A 22866-nucleotide genomic window follows, 5' to 3' on the forward strand; every position below is an offset into this window, starting at 1 on the left:
AGTAAAGTGTGTGTGTGTGTGTGTGTGTGTGTGTGTGTGTATACATATATATTAAAAGAGGGTCCTCCATCCTCGCAGGGGACACGGGGCCTGAAGACTCCAGGGCAGGGCACCTGGAAAGATGACACATGGAAAGGAGACAGCCATTCTGTCCTGGCCTCAGAGGAAAAGGGTGCAGTGACCCCTTTCCTGGAGGGGACCGGGCGGCGGGGTGGCGGGGGGGGGGGGGGCGGGGGAGCCTTGCACAGGACACTCCTCAGTTTGAACGAGAAGGCAGCCAAGTTGCCCTCAAATGGTGCCAAGTGTCCTTTGTGTCCCTTTCCGTTGGGTCCAAGAGATTAATCAGTGGCGCCGAGAAGCAGAAACCGTGCTCTGAGGTTGACACATGGAGCAGCTCCCGGCGGCATTTGCCTCCGCAGGGGGAGTTGGTGTCGGCCTTCCGACAGGCGCAGTGCCAGCACAATGCCTGGGCCCACGTGAACGCGGGCATGCGGGTCCTCCTCAAGGAGGGCACCGACACCATCGAGGACCTGAGCATCGCCTTCGGGGGGCTCGGGGCGGCCACCGTCAGCGCCCGCCAATCCTGCCAGCACCTCCGAGGGAGGTAAGCAGTGAGCCCTGTGCCCCAGGGTGGATCGACGTCAAAAAAAAAAAAAAAAAAGGTGGAAATTTGGCTCAGGCGAGTGTTGGTAAAGCCTGAGAAAATGGAAACTCCTCTGTGTGGAGGCACTGCTTGTTCTTTCCATAGTTTTGCTAAATGAATCAGACCTTTCTTGACAATGATTAAGTAGGTGGCACTTTTTGGGCGAGGAATACAACAACTGAAATGGCGAGGACTCCTCCAGCCCAGTCTCTTGTGACACCAATACTCCAGCAAACGCACACCCGGCAGCGTCCGCGTGGCACCTGCACCCTCTGCTCGGGTGCCAGCTGCCTCTTCCTCGGTGAAAGCCACGTCCGAGTCTGAGTCTTGTCCAGTTCACCGTGGAACTGGCCCTCGTGGTCTGTTTACTGAATGCCAGGTTCCAGCCTGCTGTGGCCCTCAGCCCACTCCTTGCCTCGGTTCTCCTGAAGGGCTTGTTAGGCGATTTCTACACTCCCTTCCAGCTCGATAAAGCCCTGGCCCGTTTTCTCGGTGGTTAGAGCATGAGCCCACACTGAAGGGTTGCCGGTTCCATTCCAGGTCAAGGGCATGTACCTGGGTTGCAGGTTGGATCCCTGGCCAGATTGGGGTACCTGCAGGAGGCAACCAATTGATGTGTCTCTCTCACTTCAATGTTTCTCTTTCTTTCTTTCTTTCTTTCTCTCTCTCTCTCTTTCTCTCCTGCTTCTTCTTTTTTCTTTCTTTCTATCTCCCTCTCTTCTACTGTCTCTAAAAAAATCAATGGAAAAAGTATCCCCAGCCTAGCCAGTGTGGCTCAGTGGTTGACCATCGACCTATGAACCAGAACTAGGTGGTCACGGTTCGATTCCCGGTCAGGGCACAACCCGGGATTGCAGGCTCAATCCTCCCACCCCCCCAGTGGGGGGCCTGCAGGAGGCAGCTGGTTAATGATCCTCTCTCATCATTGATATTTCAATCTCTCTCTCCCTCTCCTTTCCTCTCTGAAATTATATATATATATATATATATATATCCATCCCCAGGTGAGGATTAACAAAAAATAATAATAAATAAATAAATAGGACTCCGGAGTCTCTAAGTGATCACCAAGCAACATCGAGCACCTGTCATGTGCTCTGACTGGTCCCCTGCTGCCTCCATCCCACCAGGCGCTGGAACGAGCTGATGCTGGACGAGGCCTGCCGGCTGCTCCTGGACGAAGTCTCCCTCCCAGGCTCAGCTCCGGGGGGGAGGGTGGAGTTCAAGAGGACTCTGGTGGTCAGCTTCCTCTTCAAGTTCTACCTGCAAGTGCTGCAGACACTGAAGCCGCTGGCAGAGCGGCCCTCTGCGCCTGTAAGTGCTCGCGCGTGCCCGGGCTCCTCGCAGCCTTTAGCTCCCAGCGTGCCCACTACTTCTGCCAACTGTCCTGTGGGGCCTGGGCCATTGCCTGCCACCTGTTCTGGGTCCCAGCCAGTCATTCCCCAGCCATCCCGCCTCCCAGATTCCTTGGGCTCTGGGCGCCAGGCTGCCTTCAAGCCACAGATGCTGACCGCGTGCCCTGCGCAGTGAAAGGTTATGGTGCCCCTGCCTCGGTGTGCGATTATTTTTCTTTCAATATCACTTTGGAAAGTATAATCACAGGTAATGAAATGCACCTGTTTAAATACAGTGCGTTTTGACCAATGTGTAAACCCACGGAGCCACCACCTCAAGCAAGATATAGGGCATTTCCATTTCCCCAAAATGTGCCCTTTTGTCCCCTTACTGTCAACCCTCCCACCCCTGCCCTCAGGCAGCCAAATTCCAACTCCAATATGGAGTGTAAAATAAAATTTTATTTTTCTAAAACACTAAAATTTATTTACATGCTATAATATTGAAGTAACTTCTTGCTAGATTTTCTGATTGTAAATTTCTGGAGTAATTAAGCAAAACAAAACATTCTCTCCCTCCCTCCCTTCCTCCCTCTCTCCTCTCCTGTCTATGCTCACAACGCTCTGCCTACCTTATACCCCCTACCCCCCAACTCCACCCCAGCAGCTCAGCATTCCTAAAGTGTCCGATTATCATTTACTCAGACCCTCACCAGCCACATTCCCCAGGAATTTAATTTCTGAATTAAGATACTTGATGAGTTTAGTGACACACAGAGGACCTCCCGTTTTACTTCTCTCCCAGAAAGCCGAGTAGCTGAGAAAAGCAATAGGCTATGGGCTCTGGTGTGTACAGTGAACGCCAGCTCCTTCTGGATGGCTTACGTAGCCCCAGTTTTCCTGCTTCTCCCTCTGCAGGCCAGCTCACCGACAGGCCTCTCTTCCTTCTCAGGGTGACCTGATGATCAGCTTCAAACCAGTCAGTCCAGTTCCTCCTTACAAGGAAAGAGAGGGAGGGCAAAAAGCTTTCATCAAAACTAAAATCCTGGAGGCGATGGGATTTGGGTTACCTCCCTACACTGACTGTGCAGTTTTGTGGGTACTGTAGCCAAGTCATGTTTGCATAAACCAAAGCCCAGCTTAAACACGGACTAATCAGTTTATCGGGATTGTTTTGAATCTTCGCCCAGGACGGCCTTCGATATCCTGACGTCTCAGACCCCTTCCTTAGTGCGCTGGAAGATTTCTCGGTCACAGTGCCCCAGGGAGTCCAGAGGTACCAGGTCAGTGAGTTTAATTTAACAGAAACTTAGACACCAAGAGATAAGCTGTAGCCGTGCGAACAAGCAAGCCGTTCAGAGTGGCGATTTTAGTCCTGACGCTGTGTTTTGCTGCACACTGGCCCTTTGTTTAGGCCGAGTCAGGGAGAGGCTGGATCTGAGCTCAGGCCTGAGCCACCAAATCAATGCAGATCAATTGGTTTGTCTGGGGCCGAACCGACCCGGGACAGTTTGACCATCTAATAGCTGACGATCTCGTCACACTGCCCAATGACCTCCTTTGGGCATTGGTTTGAAGAGCGGCTGAGCCTGGTGTGGGGGAAGGACAGCACAGGAGAGGAGCAAGGTTCAGCCTCCGGCCCTGATTGCAAAACAAGAGCCCTGCAAGCAACTGAACCCTCCCTCCTCACAGGACAACTTGGAAAATGTCTACAATTATCTAGAGCACAACCCCTCCCCCAACCCCGTCTCCACACACCACACACCGCTCTTCCTGGAGAAGAGTTCCAGAGCGAACATTTGCTCCATTGCCTTACACGCCCAGGGATGTTTCTATGCCCCTTGGAGGGCAGCCAAGGCACTTAGTCTGGATCTGGGTGGGCCCCACGGCCATTTGCTACCCTCTCCCCCACCAGAGGTCCTGCTTTGGGCATAGATTTTGGTCCCTTACCCTCAGGAATTACATCACTTTAGCCTTCATCATCATGATCCTTTACATGTGAACAGGTTGATTACTGGGAAAGTCAGAAAGCAGGACAGGGAGACAGACCCCTGAATTCCAGAAGAAAGGGGTACAGGGGTACTGCTTAGAAAAAGAAGATGCCAAAATGAGAAATGAGGGTGCCCCTTCACCTGTTTCACAATTTTGCCAAAAAGTTGGCCCTGTCAAAGGTATTGCCACATAACTGAAATGACCGTTTCCCAGTGTAGTTACATCATTGCGTTGTCATGCTCTCTATCGGACCCACTCCAGGGTTTGTGGCCCAAGGGTGACTGTGTGTTCTCAATCCTGATTCAGGCGAGTTGAGAATTGTCCAGGCCACTTCTGAAGGTTGAGCTTTTCCAGGGCATCTCTTGTCTTCCTCTGTAGAGTGTGGACTCTCGCCAACCCCTCCAAGATCCGGTGGGACGTCCCATCATGCACCTATCAGGTCTCAAACATGCCACAGGTGAAGCCATGTTTTGTGATGACATCCCCAGGGTGGAAAAGGAACTTTTCATGGCCTTGGTGACCAGTACCAGAGCCCATGCAAAAATTATGTAAGTGAAAAGCTTTCAAAAAGCCTTTTAAACACACACGATGAGTTTTAGTGACACACACAGACCCTTCCCATTTTACTGCTCTCCCAGAAGAGCCAAGGAACTGAGGATTTCCTCGGAGAAATGTGCCAATTCTTCTGCAATGTCCTAAACCCAAAGGACCTAAAATAGAAAGAGTAAAGTAAAGATCACACACAAAAAAAGAAAAAGAAAAGCTCACCAGCCCCCAGAGGAGGAAGGGGAAGTATCTGGAAATGACCACATGGAAAAGACAAAAATTATAGCTATGGGTTTCTCGATTCCATTCTAACCTCACAGTGCCCCATCTCCCTGCTGCAGCCCCAGGCAGGGCTCAAATAAATAAGTATAGCTGATATTCAACTGGTGATAAAATACTGAAATACTACATTACTGAATGGTAAATGGCCATATCCTACGCTTCCTAAGGAGGCCCCTTGCAACAGGCACACTGGCCCATCTGACAGCTCCCCTCCCAGCAGCGAAAATGTTACCCCCGGCCCAGCAGGGGGCGTCCTGACCAGGGCCTAAGCTGGACCAGTTGTTCTATATTTTTATTTCCAACCATGCTCTATCCCTCCTTCAGGTTTGGGACCCTCAAAGCTTGCTGATTTCTATCTCTTAAATATTTCCTTTTTTTTTCAGATCAATTGATTTGTCCAAGGCCCTTGAATTGCCCGGGGTGGTTGATGTAATAACAGCTGAAGACATTCCAGGCACCAATGGTACTGAAGATGAAAAATTGTTGGCTGTAGATGAGGTACAGAATATGCCTTTCCATGAGTTGTGCAGATAATCACCAAGGCACCCTCTGCAAGCCAACTTCCCATGGCCTCCCTGCCCTCTCTGCCAATGGGGGTAGAGGTGCCAGTTCTCCCAGCTTCTTTCTACCCCTAACATCTTTATTCAGACAGACCTACACTTCTGGAGTCAGGAAATAACATGATAAAAAGTAAAGTAAAGTCATTATGGAAAAATAGTTCCCCCCCCCCCCACCCCCAACTGGCGTGCTCTTGAGTCAATTTATCCTCTTCTGGAAAATGCAGGAACTGACCTGTGTCAGGATAGAATAGAAAAATGTAGAAAGGAGAGTACAAAAAACACAGCCACTCCCTGTTATTTACACTGAACTCCCTCCTTTCCTGGATCAACCCCACCCGCTCCACCTTCTACTTACCTCACACGCTCCAGTTTTTAAAAAGTTGCTCTTGCCATCTTTGACCTTTAACCAATTCAACAATCATTCACTGAGCTCTTGTGTCTGGAGCCAGACTACCTTGGTTCATGTCCCAGCTCTACCTCTCACTCGCTGTGTGTCCTTGGGTGGCATCAGCTGTAAGATGAGAATAGTCATAGCCCCCGCCTCACGGTGTTGCTGTGAAATTTACACGAGTTAATACATGTGAAGTGCTTACAACAGTGCTTGGCACGTGAAGGATCTCAGTGTTAGCTGTTATTGCCACATCTCAGTGAGTCCCATACAGACTGTGTCTCCTGCAGCCTTGGCATGAATCACTGTTCTTTTGGCTGAACTCCAGATGAAGTTGGCTGTCACTGAGGACCTGTATTATCTATTAGGGCTGACATACAAAATGCTATAGACTGAGTGGCTTCAAAAAACAGAAATTTATTTTCTCACAGTTCTGGAGGCTGAAAGTCCATGTTCAAGGTGTTGGCAGGTTTGTTTCCCCTGAGGCTCTCTTCCTGGCTTGTGATAGTCATCTTCTCCCAGCATCCTCACATGGCCTTTTGTTGTGCATGAGCCTCCCTGGCTTCTCCTCCTCTTCTTGTAGGGACATCAGTCCTATTGGTTTAGAGCTCCACCCTTATGACCTCATTTAACCTTAATTATCTCTTTAAAGGCCCTGTCTCCCATACACTCATACTGAGGGGTTACGGCTTCAACACATGAATGAGGGTGGAGTGCCATGTTCTACAAAAAAAATACTGTCCTTATCTTTAAACTCTAAAATGACACCACAAAGGCGATACATATGACCCTAACTTGACAGGACAGAGCAGATTCAGGTCACAGCCAATCTCACATTCACTCTGGAGCTTACATGCATTGAGTAAAATGGCCAATGGAAACATCTGTATTATTTAAATTATTTTTTAATTCAAAAAAATTTTAATGTGTTAACCAAGCACATACAGTTGAATGTGACTTCAAAGTGGTTATTATTTCTCAATGATGACAACTAAGATGCCACTGGTAAAGTTGAGCTTAAACCTACTCCTACCCAGAATTTTCTACCTGCTTCATGCATGTACCTTCCACAGGTACTTTGTGTGGGTCAAATCATCTGTGCTGTGGCTGCAGAGACAGATGTACAGGCGAAACGTGCAATTGAAGAGATAAAGATCACCTATGAAGATCTGGAGCCCGTAATCGTCACCATCGAGGTAAGCTGACTGGTCTCTCCCATAAGGTTACAGATTAAAAGTACTTTTGTAAATATCTTAATATCACCCTTAGCAAAAAAAGGCAATAGCTTTAAAGCTATGGAAGAGTAAGAATGCAGAAGACAGGTGCCTTCTGAAGTATGGAAAACGACCTTGGGTCTGACAGAACCTCAGAATGGCTCCCAGTCTTCTTGTGTGAGTTCGTTCATGTTATTATCAGAAAGAAAACAAAGAACTAGAGAAGCCCTGTGAGATATGTCAAATCTCAAAGAAATGAAAAAACTTCCTACAACATCTATTGGGCTTTCTTACCCAGAACTGCATTAGGACTTGAGTCTTCTCCCTCAACACGGCCTGTTCTTTCAGATCTCTGAGTTAGAGGTTCTTGTACATGAGCTACCTAAGTCGTACACCAGTGTTTTTCTTCATGGAAAAGGTAAAAATGGAAGACCCAGAACCTCACCCATACTGCATGTAGACCTATCACCTGTTCCCTGGAGATCCACATTGAAAATGAGAAATGAGTAGTGATCATCCTGGACCATCAAAGTGCCTCCAGATCTCAATTCTTTTTTTTTTTTTATTCTTTTTTTAAAAAAAATTATAATAAGTATTACAAAGGGTATTACATATGTGTCCTTCCCCCACCCCCCTCCCTTGACAATCCCCTGCCCTCCCTTACCCCCCAGTGTCTTATGTCCATTAGTTATGCTTATATGCATGCATACAAGTCCTTCGGTTGATCTCTTACTCCCCTCCCTTCTGCCCCCCAACCCTCTCTGGCCTTCCCAATGCAGTTTGACAATCAGTTTGAGGCAGCTCTGCCTCTGTATCTATTATTGTTCAAAAGTTTGTAATGGTCTTTATTATCCATGAATGAGTGAGCAGATCTCAATTCTTAACGTTTCTCTAACCCTTATTGGTTTCCTCTGCAATCTAGAAGACAGTCTCTCCAACATCCCATCTCTGCAGCACGTCCACTGCTCTAGTACTTCCCTCCTTGCAGGACTCCTTTGATGTGTCCTAGCAGATGGCAATTTGGGGAGTTTACTGGCTTTTTATTAAGAAAAACACTGCCAGTGGAAGAAACTTACAAAGAATTGGCTTTGTGTTTTTCTCCTGTCACTTAGGATGCCATAAAACACAACTCATTCCTATGCCCTGAGAAGAAACTTGAACAAGGAAACATTGAGGAAGCATTTGAAAAAGTCGATCAAATTGTTGAAGGTAAGAGACTCAGGATATTTGATGGGATCTTTGGGGAATTCTACTCTGAAGCAGACATTGACAGCCTGTGATTTCCTCTTGGTGCTTTGCCAAATTTCTCTTAGATCTCTTCTTTCCAAATAGTGTGTGTGTGTGTGTGTGTGTGTGTGTGTGTGTGTGTGTGTGTGTTGGTTTTGAGGGTGGGAAGTAGGGAGCAGCAGAATAAATAGAAGAAAAACTCCTAAGATTTTGATGCGTCAAGGGCAGAGTGAGGAATGGAACCAGACACGTTCTACTTGTTATCCAGAACTGTAATCTCTGAAACAGATTGCTCTCAGTTGACACAGGACAAATGCCTAACCCATCAGTTCCTCGGTCAGGACAAATCCAGGCTGGCCAGTCCACCACATCTTGCTTGCTTTTGAATTCGCCAACATGACCATTTCCAACCAGCCTGCACCTTCAGGAATTTCCCTGTGCTTGCACCTAACAGGAGAGGTCCATGTTGGAGGACAGGAACACTTTTACATGGAAACACAAAGAGTGCTTGTTATTCCAAAGACAGAGGACAACGAACTGGACATCTATGTGTCAACACAGGATCCAGCCCACGTGCAGGTGAGGGCCAGGACCGCCCCCACCTCTGCAACTTCCTAAGTCTATCAAGGCCTCACCCCCCTCTGCCTCGGAGTTGGCAGGCATTTACTTAGAATACAAGCATTGGACAGCAATGGAGAGCTAAGACCCCAGAACCCTTTTTTTCCTGGTCTTGTGAAGTCATTCATTGTATTATTTAGATTTAGAGAAGACATTCAGTGGCAGTATGCTTAAATGAACTTTGTGATTGGATGACAACACTAAGTTATATCTATACTTGATTTTTCTCTAAGATAATTATTACAGTTAACCTGTGGAGTAAACCCTTCACGTTATAGCACATTTTCATTTCCCCAGCCATAAAGTACTCAGCAAGTTTTAGCTGCAAATACTTCTTCTTGTTCAGGAGGATGTCTAGAGTTTGCTGTTTCTCACCTTGTTGGGACATTGAGTTAAGGCATTTGTCTCAGAGTTCAGCTTCTGAAAGGAACCCAGAACGGTTTCTTCTGAGTTTCCCTTCTGGAAAATGCCATTTTTCTGCTGGAAAGACTGTGTTCTGTGGCAAATGGCCCATGTTTATGACCTCAATGGGGCTACACAAGACACATTCAGACTGTCAGTCTTTTTTTTTACACAGTAGATGTGGATGGATTTTGCAGTGATGTTGTGTTTCAGGAAATCAAAGTCCTCCTTGCCATTTCATTCTTGTAAAACTTTCCCAATATCTAACTTTTACAGAAAACAGTGTCTTCTACTTTAAACATCCCAAGCAACAGGATCACCTGTCATGTGAAACGAGTGGGTGGAGGTTTTGGCGGGAAAGTGGGAAAATCAGCTGTGTTCGGAGCTATTGCAGCTGTGGGTGCCATCAAGTAAGTGCACTTGGGGGTACAGAAGGGTGTAAAATGTCAGAGCTGAGGGCCGATCAGTGGCCTGAGAGGCACTTGGGCTGCTGTCATAACCACCTGCCATCCTTGGGCAACTCAGCCTCCTGTCTCTTTTTCCTTTTAATTGCAGATATAATGCCCACCCTCCTGGAGTTATTAGAAAAGTCATATGTAGATAGGACTTTGACTATGCTCATTTCCTATAAAAAGGAAAAGTGGTATTACTAGTTGAACACCTCCAGGGCCAGGGTTGTCCTGACCCTGAGCTTCAGAGAAGGTGACCCATTTAGGGGTGGGGCAAGTAACTACCCAAGTAGAGTGCCAAGTGGAAGAATGCGCCCTCGCTTTTCCTTCCTACTCTCAGCTGCAGACAGGGCAGGTGAGGGAGGAAAGACCCCACCCTTTGCCTCCTCCCTGCACCTGGGGAGAGCTGGCTTTTCAGTGTGTGTTCAGTGGACAGATGACATCCTCAAAGAGAGCTCCCGGGCTCACCTCAATGGAAGGCTCGCTGTTCATGCTGTGCATGGTGTTGGCTTTTCTAGTCCTTGTTCTTTTTTTCTTTTTTCTTTTTTGTACTTTGTCAGAGCTCCAATCAGCCTGTAAATGTCCTTTGGCAGCTTCTGTATAGTTCAGAGCTAGGAACCAAGACACTCAGTATGTGTCTCCTCCCGTGATGAGAGGTAGGAAAAAACAGGATCTGAATCTCACCTCCAGTTTTTTTCATAATGAACCTCTCTCTATTCACATCCACCAGGGACCCAGCAAGGGAGAATCAATTTGTTGTATTCCCACCAGGCTTTGTGCCTTTAAGGCTTCTCAGGCATAATTGCACATTAGACTCATCTTGGGAATATTTAAATCCATTTGCCTAGGATGCCCCATACTGACCCAACCATTATTATATATATTTTTTAAACTTTCCTCCCTGGCCAGGTGGTTCAGTTGATTGGAGCATTGTCCCATACACCAAAAGGTTGTGGGTTCAATTCCTGGTCACGGCACATACTCAGGTTACAGGTTTAATCCCAGAGGTCAGGGTGCATATGGGAAGCAAGCCATTGATGTCTCTCTCTCTCTCTATCTCTATCTCTCTCTCTCTCTCTCGTCAATAAAAACATTTTTTGAAAGCCTTCCCAGTGGTTCTACTGCCAAGTGTGGGAAACACTATCTTAAACAACCCTGCCTTAGCATATTCCTGCCTTGTGTTAAGTGGTCCCCAGAGGAGTGCTCCCAAATTGCTGGTAATAAGATTTTCCTCAGCTCATAGCAATTTCTGCCTCCCTATCCCAGACCCACAGAATCAAAATCACCAGGAATTGAACCCAGAAACTGAACATTTAACTGATGCTCCACGTGGTCCTCACCATTAAAGAAGACAAGGAAACCCTACACTAGAATTATGGTTTTCAACATGTACCTAAAGACACTGCATCAAAATCGCTGAGGGAAATGCAGATTCTAGGGCCCCTCCCCAACCTATTGCTAAAGTGCGAAGGCTCAGGAATCTGCATTTCACCAGCACTCCAGAGGATTCTTCTGCACCCCAAAATCTGGGAGCCTCTGCCCCTGAGACACAGAAAGGCTGAAGCTCCTAGCTACCCAAAGGTCCAACTTGGCCAACATCAGGGCAGTCTCAGTGAAAATGAAGATCCAGCCCTAGCTGGTTTGGCTCAGTGGCTAGAGCGTCAGCCTGTGGACTGAAGGGTCCCAAGTTTGATTCCAGCCAAGGGCACATGCCTGGGTTGCTGGCTTTATCCCCAGGGGGGGGGATGTACAGGAGGCAGCCAATCAATGATTCTCTCTCATCATTGATGTTTCTATCTCTCTTTCCCTCTTCCTTCCTCTCTGAAATCAATAAAGATATATTTTAAAAAAAAGAAAGAAAGAAAGAAAATGAAGATCCAAATCCTGACACATCCTAAGACAAGTGTTGGTCTTTGCTTGCAGTCGTGTTGTTAAGTTTGCATTTATCTGTTCACACTCTTTCTCCTTTGTTACTAGTGGCGGGGATATGCAAAAATGACTGGATGTGGATGATTGTCAAATTTAAAGCCATAACAACACAAGTGAACAGCCATGTGACATTAATCACTTTAGCTAGATCTTAATTATAGACCACGGAGACAATAGTAATTTAGTTGTACATTAGATCAATGCTTCACACAGTGTATGCACTCAATGAATATATATGGAATGGATGGATGGTTAAATAATGATTGGATAAGATGGATTGGAGAGCAGGTAGAGGATGGGTGGGTAGAAAGGTAGACAGATGGATGGGTGGGTAGATAGTTAAACGAGGGTAGATAGTTAAATGGATAAATAGGTGGATGGATACTAGGTGAGTAGATAGTGGATGGATGGGTGGGATGCAGACTGTGACGAAGATTTGTTGTCCTTAGAACTGGTCACCCTGTTCGTCTTGTTCTTGATCGTGAAGATGACATGTTAATAACTGGGGGAAGACACCCATTATTTGGAAAATATAAAGTGAGTATTAAAGATGAAATTATTAAAATACCTCATTCTATTTGAATGGTTTTATTCTCTTCTATTGTTTTGATTTTGTTGAATTCTAAAAACAATAATCTTAGCATCTAAAATATTAAGTGAGGATGCTGTGTATTTGAATACTCATAACATTTTTGTGAGGAACTTTTAATAAATCTAGTGTAGAATTATGAAGTTGAATAATAAAAATACATGATTAAAAATGCTAATGTTTCCTCAGTGACAAAAACCTGAAAGAAGCTACAAACATTGTTATACTAAACTTCACTTTACAAGTGTTTCCAGTAAGTGGTTATAAAAATGTCATAAAAATGATTTGCAAATAGAAAAAAATAATTCACTAACAAGTGAAATAATTTTAAATTGTTTCAAACCACATTCATTGCATTTTTATGAAACTGTAGCATAAACACTATTAAAAATACTTATTAACATCAATACTACTTTTCAAATTTGTGCTTGAGTTCTTTGGACATTTCTAATGTAATATTTCCCTATCAAATATGCTTTATTTGGCAATTGCTCATAGCGTACATATAGTTAAATTTCATATCTAATTTTGTCATTGCCTGAGATTACTACATTGTTATATTTTTTTGTCATTACTAAAACAATGGCTTTTCACAATTTTATCTCTTCCATTGGCATTAATAACTTATATAATTAGAGAGAAATAAACCATAGTTGGCAGTTAAACCTTGTATTTGCCTTCAAATGAACAGAAATTAATACAGATATTATTATCTTCAAGTACCAAGAGCAATGTAGAGACACATTCTGGGATTGTGGCAATTAGTATTATGGTAGTTGCTGAGTCCTTTGGTTTTGGCCTGGATTATAAATCAGAATTTATTTCTATTAGTTGTGAGACACTTTTAGTACTAGTGCCTATTAAGAGGATTTAGACAGCAAATATTTTCGCATTTATAATAATATAAAACATAATATAAAAGAGGGAGATCATTAGACTATTTTAAAAATCCAAATTTTATTTTATTTTTAAAGAAATATAATTGTACTTCCAATATAATAATATGTGTGTATGTATATACATGTATGTATATATCCTCCTTAAACTTAGATAACAAAGGTTTGCTTGTTTACTTGGAACTACTAGTAAATTAGTAGAGCAGATACTTATGTGTGAGGGATTCTTCCAAAATTCTTCAAAAGTTTATCTTAAACAGCTGAAGAATTCTCTCTGCTATCTTTGCTTGGCAATGCTTTCTTCAGGAAAAGTTAAAGGTACGCTGCAGCCTAGCCTTTGTCAAAATTGCCATAAATTCTGAATTGGCGGATTTTCCCACATGTCCTAACCGCTCTGGTTTATTATCCAACACTTCCCTTGGAGTGGATGATAATAACCAGATAGTTGTACGGTTTCATCACTTGTATTTGTCCCCGTCTTCAGAAGACAGACACCAACCAGACCCAGTCTTTTTGGTAGAACTACAGCAGGGCGTGGGAATTTCTCTTTTCAATCTGGGCTCTACAGACAGACTGGTCCCGTGGTGGGAGGGGAGTGGTGACTTCAGGAAAACACCAGGTGCCTCTGTGAGTCCCACCCGGGAAGCACAGCAGCACGAGCTCACGTTTGTTACGTAACCAGTTGCAAAGCGCTCCACAGCTCAGCACAACCAGAGCCGTCAGGCCAGGGGCCATTTCCAGCCCTGGCTTCTGACGCTTTCCTGCGACGCGATGCACTGCCACTCATCCCATTGAACTCTGAAATTCCAGAGACTTTTCCACGGGGCGGAAACCACGGGCTAAATTAGAAGGAATGCCAGTAAAAAGTGAAGGAGAATCTTCCAAGAATAAGGAAGAAGAGGGTAGCAATTACATGTCTGGAGATCAGCAGGAACTTTAGAATTCTATGATGACGGGTGAAGCCAGAAAATTGCAGGTTGGAAGGAAAGGGCTCAGCAAAATTCAGGTCAGAGGAGGCCTTTGTCAGCCAAGTGCTGAAAGCCAGGGGAATAGCCAGGCGGGACACCACAGAGCAAACGCGAGCAGAGTCTGTCTTCAGTCCTGCCCAACAGTGGAGCTGGGCTGTGGCTCCAAGTTGGCACGGACATTAATCATGTAAAATGTCCATCATTTGCTGACAGGTGGGATTCATGAACAACGGGCGGATCAAAGCTCTAGACATTGAGTGCTTCATTAACGGAGGGTGTACACTGGACGACTCGGAGCAGGTGCGTGCATCACTCACCAGGGACCTTGGTCGTGAATAGAACCCAGAACTTCTAGCTGAGTCTTTACTGAACGCGCTTCCTCAAGTACTTAACCCGGTCCCACAGCAGCTCGACTCTGTGTTCTTGGCTTTTAGAGAAAAGAGGAAAATGTTATCCAATATATGTGAATACCTTCTATTATTTTAGGTAACAGAATTCCTTGTACTAAAGCTGGAAAATGCATATAAAATCCGAAACCTCAGGTTCCGGGGCCGTGCCTGTATGACCAACTTACCATCCAACACGGCCTTTCGCGGATACGGCTTCCCACAAGGAACCCTGGTAACAGAATCTTGCATCACAGCTGTGGCAGCCAAATGTGGCCTTCTGCCAGAGAAGGTAAGGTTGTAATCAAGGTCACAGCCAAGGTGGCTGAAGAATCAGATGAGGAGGGAACCAGCTACCTAGGGAAATACCCTAGAACCACTCAAATTAACTCTGGCTCAAAATTCAAAATATATTCAGGGCTACCTAAAAGAATTCACCTCCCTCTTCTTATCTTCCACCCTTCTTGTACAAAGATTTCTCTTTTTCCTTCTTGTTAAAACTTGTGCAAAGATAATTACTCTTCTTAACCTTTAAACCCCACTGAAGTCATTAAAGTAAAAAGTGAACGTACCCTTTTTTATCCCTCCATCCCTATTGGTTAAGGGTAACCATGGTCAGCATTTCCATATTTATTGTCCTAGCTCTTTCTCTATGGGTATCTACCCATCTGTATTCATACATACATACATCATCATTGCCATGTGTTTATACATGCACATATACAGTGATTTACCAAAATGGGGCCATAATAAACACATTATTCTGCACTCTGCTTTTTTCTACTTGAAAATAGGCCATGGCCATCTTCCTGTGGCAATAGAATGACCTACTTCCTTCTTTTTCAAGACTGAATAGTGCTATGTAACACGGATGTGCCGTCATTTGCTTAGCCATTCCACTACTGGTGCACGTTCAGCTTGTTACCCATCTTTGGCTATTAAAATGCTGTTGCTATACACATCTTGGTGCAGATGTCTCAGGGGTATATCTTTGCCCTCCTAGGTAGAGGGTAAATTTACAGAAGTGAAATTGCCAGCGCACTTGAAAACTCTTGAGAGATACCGCCAAAAGGATGCGCTCCGAAAACATTATTTTGCACAATATCCTAGAAGGTGCACAGTATATACAACATGGTAGTCAGACAGGGGCAGCTCCTGGCAGTTGAGGTCAGAGTTGATAATACTTTCTGCTCTTCATATACCCCATCAGACCCCAGCCTGCTTTTTACATTTCAATCTCGTTTCCTCAATATATGCTGTAGTCAGTTTCCGACTTGCCATAACTACCGATTCCATTTTCCTCCCACGTCAGGTTAGGGAGAAAAACATGTACAAAACTGTGGATAAAACCATCTACAAACAAGCCTTCAGCCCCGAGAACCTGATACGATGTTGGGACGAATGTCTGGACAAGTCTTCCTTTGGCAGCAGAAGAAAGCAAGTGGAAGCATTTAATAAGAAGAATTACTGGAAGAAGAAAGGACTTGCCATTATCCCCATGAAGTTTTCAGTCGGCTTTGGTGCCACTAGCTACCACCAGGTAAGGTCCTACCTGTGTCAGACACACTCCTGGCCCAATCGATCAGCTTGTGCTGACTTTGCCAGAGTGTCACCTTTCCCAGGGTGCTGAGCCCCTCGCCTGAGCAGCACCCATCTGCAAGCACTTGCTCCACAGTGCAGTAGAGAAGTGCCTCCATGGCAGACAGCGGCAGCAGCAAGCATGAGACCTGCAGCTGGGGGACTGCCAAGATGGAGTCCTGACTGCCCCACTGAACCCCTATTCAAAAAGGGAGCAGGAGCCCACGGGGCCTGTGGGGCTGTGCTTTCTAAGCTCAAGGGTCACAGGCTTGGGCAGGAATGGGGCTGCTCCTGGCAACCATCCTGCCTCCCCCACCCCAGCTAGATAGGTTGCCCCCCAAGACTCATCTCATTAGCAGACAAAGCACAGCAAATTCCATGGGTTTTAGGAACTGTGTCAAAAACCAGGGGCAATGACCACATATTTGTTTGTATTATACCACAGCTCCCCTCACCTTTATGGCTGCCCCTCACCTAAACCACAGCCTAATTTCTGCCAACTTCTCATCTCACCACTAAAGAAATGCTTTAAATCCAGCAAAGTGTCTCTTTGCAAGACCTTCAGCTTCCCCACAGAGTTCCAGATTGATGTGCTCAGGGCACACCAGGATAGGAGCTGAGTGTGTTATTCCAGGTCAGCTGATGACTCAGAAAGCTGGACACCTACTCCCTAAACCAGGCAGGAGTAGCATGTCCTCGCAGGGGGTCAGGAGGCCACGCTGAAGAAATACTATTATTAGAACCTACAAGCCTCAGTGCCTGGAATCCCTCCAAGCCATGAGGGGCCCAGGCATCTCCAGACAGAATAGATAGAAGTCCTACTTCCTCCTCCTTCTCCCCCCCCCTCCCCCTCCTGCTCCCTCTTCTCCTCAAAGGAAAAATACCACATCGCCATCCATCCAGTTTAACAAACACTTTTTTAGTGTCTCTCTGACTCAGATCTACTCAGAGTTCCCTTCAGGACACAAAGATGAAGAAGACTAGGTGCCCCTCCTCGCTGAGACTGCCTGTCACCCCGGTATTCGTTTCCTGTGGCCTCAGTAACAAAGTACCGCAAACTGCGTGGCTTCAAACAACACACGCATTCTCTCACGGTTCTGGAGGCTAGATGTTAAAAATCCAGATGTTGGCAGAGCCATGCTCCTTCGAGGCCCCGGGGAAGAAGGCTGCCGTGCCTCATCTCAACTAATTGCATCTGCAAAGACTACTTACAAATAAGGTTGCTTTCTGGTGTCCTAGAGGGACAGGGATTTACAGGGGACGCTAGTCAACTCAGTACACCCCTGAAAGAGTAGGTGCAGAGAAGCGGGTAACGGATCCTTCCCAGAGGGGAATGAGGAGTGTTCACAGAAGTTCTAACAGAATAGAGACCACGGGAGTTGGGGGTGTTGAAGGCTGGGGAGCAAGCCAGGGAGAGAACAGTGCAGGTCAGGCAGGAACAGGGGTAATGCCAGGCTTAGAGGAAAGGTAGGAAAAGACAGGGAAGAAGTGGGAAAAGCATCAGAGACTGAATCCCAAAGGGCCTCATATAATAACAAGGAGCAGGTGCAGGGCTCTCCCTTGCAGACAATGGGGAGTTTTTGCCCACCTTGCCCAAGGGGCAAACTGTTCTCCCTTTCATGATTCCATTCAGTGTCACTTTGGGGAACCCTTCCTGGCTCTGCAGAAGCAGCTGGGTCTGTCCTCCCAGGTCTCCGGGGCACCAAGGCACACCATTTATCTCACAACTCATTCTGCATTCTAATGACCTGCTTTCCAGCCTACCTCCCACTGCACTGAGCTACCTGAGGAAGAAGTACATCTTATTCATGGTTATATATCTAGAGCAAGCACATAACACGTGGGTGTACTTACAAATGTTTAATTCGCCAGTTGAGTGGTTTGCCAGAGAGTTTAAGCAGGATAGTGACTTTCAAACAGTAGCAACCAATGCCCACAACTCCTGAGTATCCCAAGGGGCTCCTACTAAAACCAGGTTCCTAACTAAGACTGTCTTTCCAGGTGACTTTTGCACAAAACAGAACTAAGCCTCAGAACCCCACCAGCAGAGCTTGCCTCTGACCCTCCCCACTCCTCGAGACTGGCATTTCTCTACCCCGTTTCTTCTATTGAACCTCACTAAACTGGCCCTGAGCTGTGTCTTTGGGTTGTTTTTCTAGGCAGCTGCACTGGTTCATATCTACACAGACGGGTCTGTATTGGTCACACACGGAGGCAACGAACTGGGACAAGGTATTCACACCAAAATGCTACAGGTAAGATCAATAAAATGAAGTCATTGATCTCACTCATTGTTGATATGACTGACATTTGGCACTAATTTTAGGGTAAGGAACAACTCCCTGAACTCAAACCCTAAGATCTTGACTATTTAATTGAAAAACTTCTTACATATCAAATAAAATGGCTGAGGTGGTGGAAATCACACACACACATGCATACACACACACACACACACACGTGCAAAAACTCCTGAAGCTTGGTCAGGGCTCATGGATGGAGGCATGAGCCCCTGGAGCGTCGCGCTGGGTGTGCCATGCAGGCTTCATAGAGTAGGAGTTTCTTGCTTTTCCTATTTGAGACCAGCATGCATAAGTTTTAAAGTTTGGACAATATTAGGGTATTATTTTGACAAGTAAGGATGACTATTTCATCAATGTCATTCTCCTATCATTTTTAAAGAATACTTTAACACACACATACCTACATACAAAATAGGAAGATGTGACCACAGGAGAAAAAAATAATTCTTTAAATAAATTTAACTTTATGACAAATGCATTAGATTGTTGTAGTGCATATCTGCAGCTTTTGACTATCCATCCCCTTAGCTACTTTGGAATATACCTCCCACATTCTGTGTAGTTCTGAAGGACTCCTCAATTCTGGTGGCTTTCAGCCTCATCCCCTTCCTGTTACTGGTACAAGGTGCATGTGCCAGGATGTTTCAAAAGAAAAAGTCAATAGTCAGAACATCAGAGTTTTAAGTAAAGAAATGTGTATTGATCGAGAAGGCCCTGCTCAAGAAGATGGGGGTGCCTTACAGCTTCTGCAAATCTGTCTCTTTTTTTCTTTTCCTTTTTTTTTTTCTTCTTCTGCAAATTCATCTTAAGAGAGCCCAGAATTCAGGCATCTTTTTGTCATCAAGGGAAGGGAGGAGAAGTGAGGCAAGATGTGGGTGAGGGCCATGAACAGTGAGGCCCTGACAGGGTTCCAAGGAAGAGCTGCAATTTCTAAGTCTTGTTCCCGGTTAGTGGTTGGTCAGTTGACACCCACTGACCTGAGTGTGGTCTGGAGGCTCCTTTAAATCCTCCCATTCGAAACCATATTGTATTCTCTCCCTTATTATTATTACCTTTCAGGTACGTCAAGACGGGCAGTCACAACGTAGTTCGGCCCCCCCATTGCTGCCTCTCGTGATACTGGCTGCCTCTTGAGATAATGCCTGGCCGGGTGGCTACCTCTCATGTTATTGTCCAGCCCAGCAGTTGCCTGTCCTATTGCTGTCCAGCCCTGTAGCCACATGTCATGAGATTTATGCTTTAAAGGATATCATGAACATATTAAAAATAGTCATTTTTATTAAGAAAAATGATGACTCAAATCTTCATAGAACTCCTTGCTGAACTTGAAAATATGTCTTTTTCTCATAGGTGGCCAGCCGTGAATTAAAAATACCCATGTCTTACATGCACATCTGTGAGACAAGTACAGCTACGGTACCTAATACAATTGCTACAGCTGCCTCCATCGGTTCAGATGTCAATGGCAGAGCCGTGCAGGTGCTTGCTGCTGTCTTCTGTCTGTCCATCTGTCTGACTGTCTGTCTTTCCTTGGGTACTTGTACCACATCTCCAGTTTTCTTAGCTGGATACAGGCACAAGTGGCTGGCTTCAGAGAAGCCATCTGTGTCACTAAACTCAGGCTCAGGATAACCAAAGTGTCAGAAAGTGTGTTAGTTGAGTAGGCTAAATGGAGGTGACAGATAGACCCAGAACATAATGGCTGAAACATAACTACGTCCCTTTCTTGTACACTGAAGAGTCAGGGGGTGTGTTCACTCATTCAAGCACCCAGATTGATGGCAATTCCTCCATCTCCAGCGTGTGACTTTCAAGGCTGCCCTGAGCGTCATCAGCCAATGAGCCAGGGAGGGAGAACATGGAGGCCAGATCTGGAAGCCCTGCAAGTCACTTCCACTCGCCATCCATTAGCAGGGTCTCAGGCCACAGCTCCCTGCAGAGGAGGTAGGAGAAGGTGGAGCAGTGGGAAACCACATGCCCAGCAACTATGGAAGAAGGGGAGCCTGGGTTCTGGTGCAGAGGCAATCTCTGTCCCTCGAAGACACAGAAAGAAGAAATCTGGGAACCAAGTCGTGCGGAGCTGTGCACGTTTCCCCTGGCACCAATAAGGTCTTGTAGGCAGGGAGGCAGACAGGACTCCAGCCAGGTAGACAGGGTACAATTAAAGCGTCTACATCAGTAGAGTCCTAACCAGAGTACTCATCCTTTTTGTTTGTACTTGTTTTATAACAGGTGTTTAATTTTTGCTTTTTCTGAATAGAACCATGACTTCACACTCCTTCATTCAAATATCTGGTTGCCTGTCCTTCTGTCATGTTTCTGTTATAAACTGTCCCCTTTTTCTATTGGAATGTTGTGGGAAGACATATTCCCTCAGTGCCAGGACACTGCACTTAAGCTACCAAGATGAACCACTTTTCAATCCATTTTATCTTTGTGAGGACACCCTTAGAGGGGCTCAAAAACCAGAGATTTTTACTCAGAACAAATGTGTGGGAAACCTCAAATTCATGAGATCCAATTTTGGGTAGAATCAAACACAAAGTAGGAATAGCTCAATGTGTATGGAAGTTGTCGGCCTAAACTAAGTGTTAATTCATCTAGGACAGCGATTTTCAACTGCTGGCCGCAAGATTTCTAAAAACATGAAATACCTGACTATTTAGAAACACCGACCTCTTTTCCCTTAGCTTGTCAAATTAAAAAAATGACAACACAACAATAGCCATCTGGTGTGAATGAATCAAAATTATACCTATTGTTTTTGTCATTGCAGAAAAAAAAAAATTGGAGGTGTACTGCAGAATTTTAGTAATTAGTGTATGTGTACCAGGAGATAAAATAGGGTGAAAATCACTGTTCTAGGACACTGAGTTTTAGGTTTCAGTTCTGAGTATCAGAAACTTTGTAGATCAGATTATTATAAAAAACAAGCTCAATTATTTTTTCACTTCACACCCAAAGCAAAGGCCGCCATTGCAGTACTTTGATGTGGATGGGTGATCAGCCAGAGGAATGGACCGAGAGTTGAATAATGTTTCAGACCCAGACGGATATTGGCATGTCATTGTTGGAGATTGGAAAGCACAAATTTGAATGAAAATAAGATGTTTTGTTTCGTTTATTTTAATGGCTAGAAGATACAAAAGAAGGTACAAGTCAAAAATGTAGAAAAAGAGAAGAAGGAATTAAGCACATGAGTATATTTAGAAAGGGGACCTGAGAGGAGAAGTTCAGCTGAGCCTGTGTTCTCACAGGAAGTGAAGCAGGAAGGGAAAGGCCCTCCAGTAACGGACGCTCCGCTCAAGGTCAGGGGCTGTGTTGTTATCGGCTCTGTGTCCCCAATGTGCCCGTATCAGGCACTCTATAGTATTCACTGACCTAATCAGTTATCCATTCTTCTTCTTCGATGCAAGTCCTGACCCCTGGGCTCTTCTCTAATGGGAATGCCCTTCTTTACTCCTCCAAGAACCTCTAATGGGAATGCCCTTCTTTACTCCTCCAAGAACGCTTGTCAGATCCTTCTGAAACGCCTTGAGCCCATCATTAAGAAAAATCCAGAAGGTTCCTGGGAAGACTGGGTAAGTGTTCCACTCCATTACTACAAATGAGGAAACCCACACCAGTGCCCAGAGCACCATGACAGCACACAGCTGGAGCTTATAGTGACAGTTCTTCCGAGACTTGGTTCATACCCAAAGGCAAGAGCCCCAAAGGCAGAGATGGCTGTTCTGTGATGTTTACCAGGTATGTATGGAGAGAGCGCCCGGGGAACAGCATCCCTGAGAAGAGGAATAGAAGTGCATGAAGAGTACCCAGAAGGCCTGACCCAGACTGAGCCTTCCTCAGACACACATGCACACACACACACACACACACACACACACACACACACACACCCCAGGTGTGGAGTATTGTTATTGAATAAGTCTCAAGGGAAATGATTTGTTTAATCCAACTTTACAATACCCTATATACTGTTTCTTTAGCACAATTATCTCACATTTGCACATACGCTACTAGAGTGCTGACATTTAGATATGAAGCACTAATACCTTGTAAACTAAGCCTGTACATCATGGATGGGCAGCAGGATTCCATTTTATTTCTTTAATTCAGACCTCTGAACTCAAATCAGAAGGAAATTGTTAGTGTACCAGCTGAGAGGAAAAAATATAAATTATGACGAGTTAGTCCTTTTATTGGTAACAAAGCACCAACAATGATCATATGTCAATTTTGACACATAGTTTTATTTTGAATATTTTTATTTTCACCTATTAGATGGTATATTTATTTTATTTTAACTGATTGTGCTCATCCTGCAGATAGAAGCTGCTTTTGAACAAAGAATCAGTCTCTCAGCCACAGGATACTTCAGGTAAAAATGGCAACGGTAACAGCTTGACTTAGCCAAGAAAATGGGAGGCAACACACACTCAGGGCCTCCATCCCTCGTTTGTAAAACAAGTTTTCATCGTGTGATCTCTGAGGTCCCTCCTGGGCCCCAAATTCTACGACTTCACATAGGCTTTTGAGCTATGTCCAAAGAAATATTAAAT

The 22866-nt window shown here is 45.2% G+C and overlaps 1 protein-coding gene across 2 annotated transcripts in view; it reads left to right on the plus strand.

Moving 5' to 3' along the window:
* LOC139014904 (aldehyde oxidase 2) overlaps positions 1–22866 on the plus strand; it is a 58550-nt gene that overhangs the window by 22618 nt on the left and 13066 nt on the right. For both annotated transcript variants that reach the window (XM_070421792.1, XM_070421791.1), the window contains 17 exons: positions 420–604; positions 1774–1957; positions 3168–3260; positions 4348–4517; positions 5181–5295; positions 6819–6941; positions 8072–8168; positions 8641–8765; positions 9483–9616; positions 12034–12121; positions 14251–14337; positions 14524–14715; positions 15736–15963; positions 18161–18256; positions 19655–19783; positions 21811–21885; positions 22633–22685. In XM_070421792.1, coding sequence (XP_070277893.1) covers positions 420–604; positions 1774–1957; positions 3168–3260; positions 4348–4517; positions 5181–5295; positions 6819–6941; positions 8072–8168; positions 8641–8765; positions 9483–9616; positions 12034–12121; positions 14251–14337; positions 14524–14715; positions 15736–15963; positions 18161–18256; positions 19655–19783; positions 21811–21885; positions 22633–22685 — 2174 coding nt within the window. The remainder of the gene's footprint in view (positions 1–419; positions 605–1773; positions 1958–3167; positions 3261–4347; positions 4518–5180; positions 5296–6818; positions 6942–8071; positions 8169–8640; positions 8766–9482; positions 9617–12033; positions 12122–14250; positions 14338–14523; positions 14716–15735; positions 15964–18160; positions 18257–19654; positions 19784–21810; positions 21886–22632; positions 22686–22866) is intronic.

This window comes from Myotis yumanensis, unplaced genomic scaffold, assembly GCF_028538775.1.
Source record: "Myotis yumanensis isolate MYYU_CA2020_CCGP unplaced genomic scaffold, mMyoYum1.0.hap1 SCAF_8, whole genome shotgun sequence".
NCBI classification, from domain to species: domain Eukaryota; kingdom Metazoa; phylum Chordata; class Mammalia; order Chiroptera; family Vespertilionidae; genus Myotis; species Myotis yumanensis.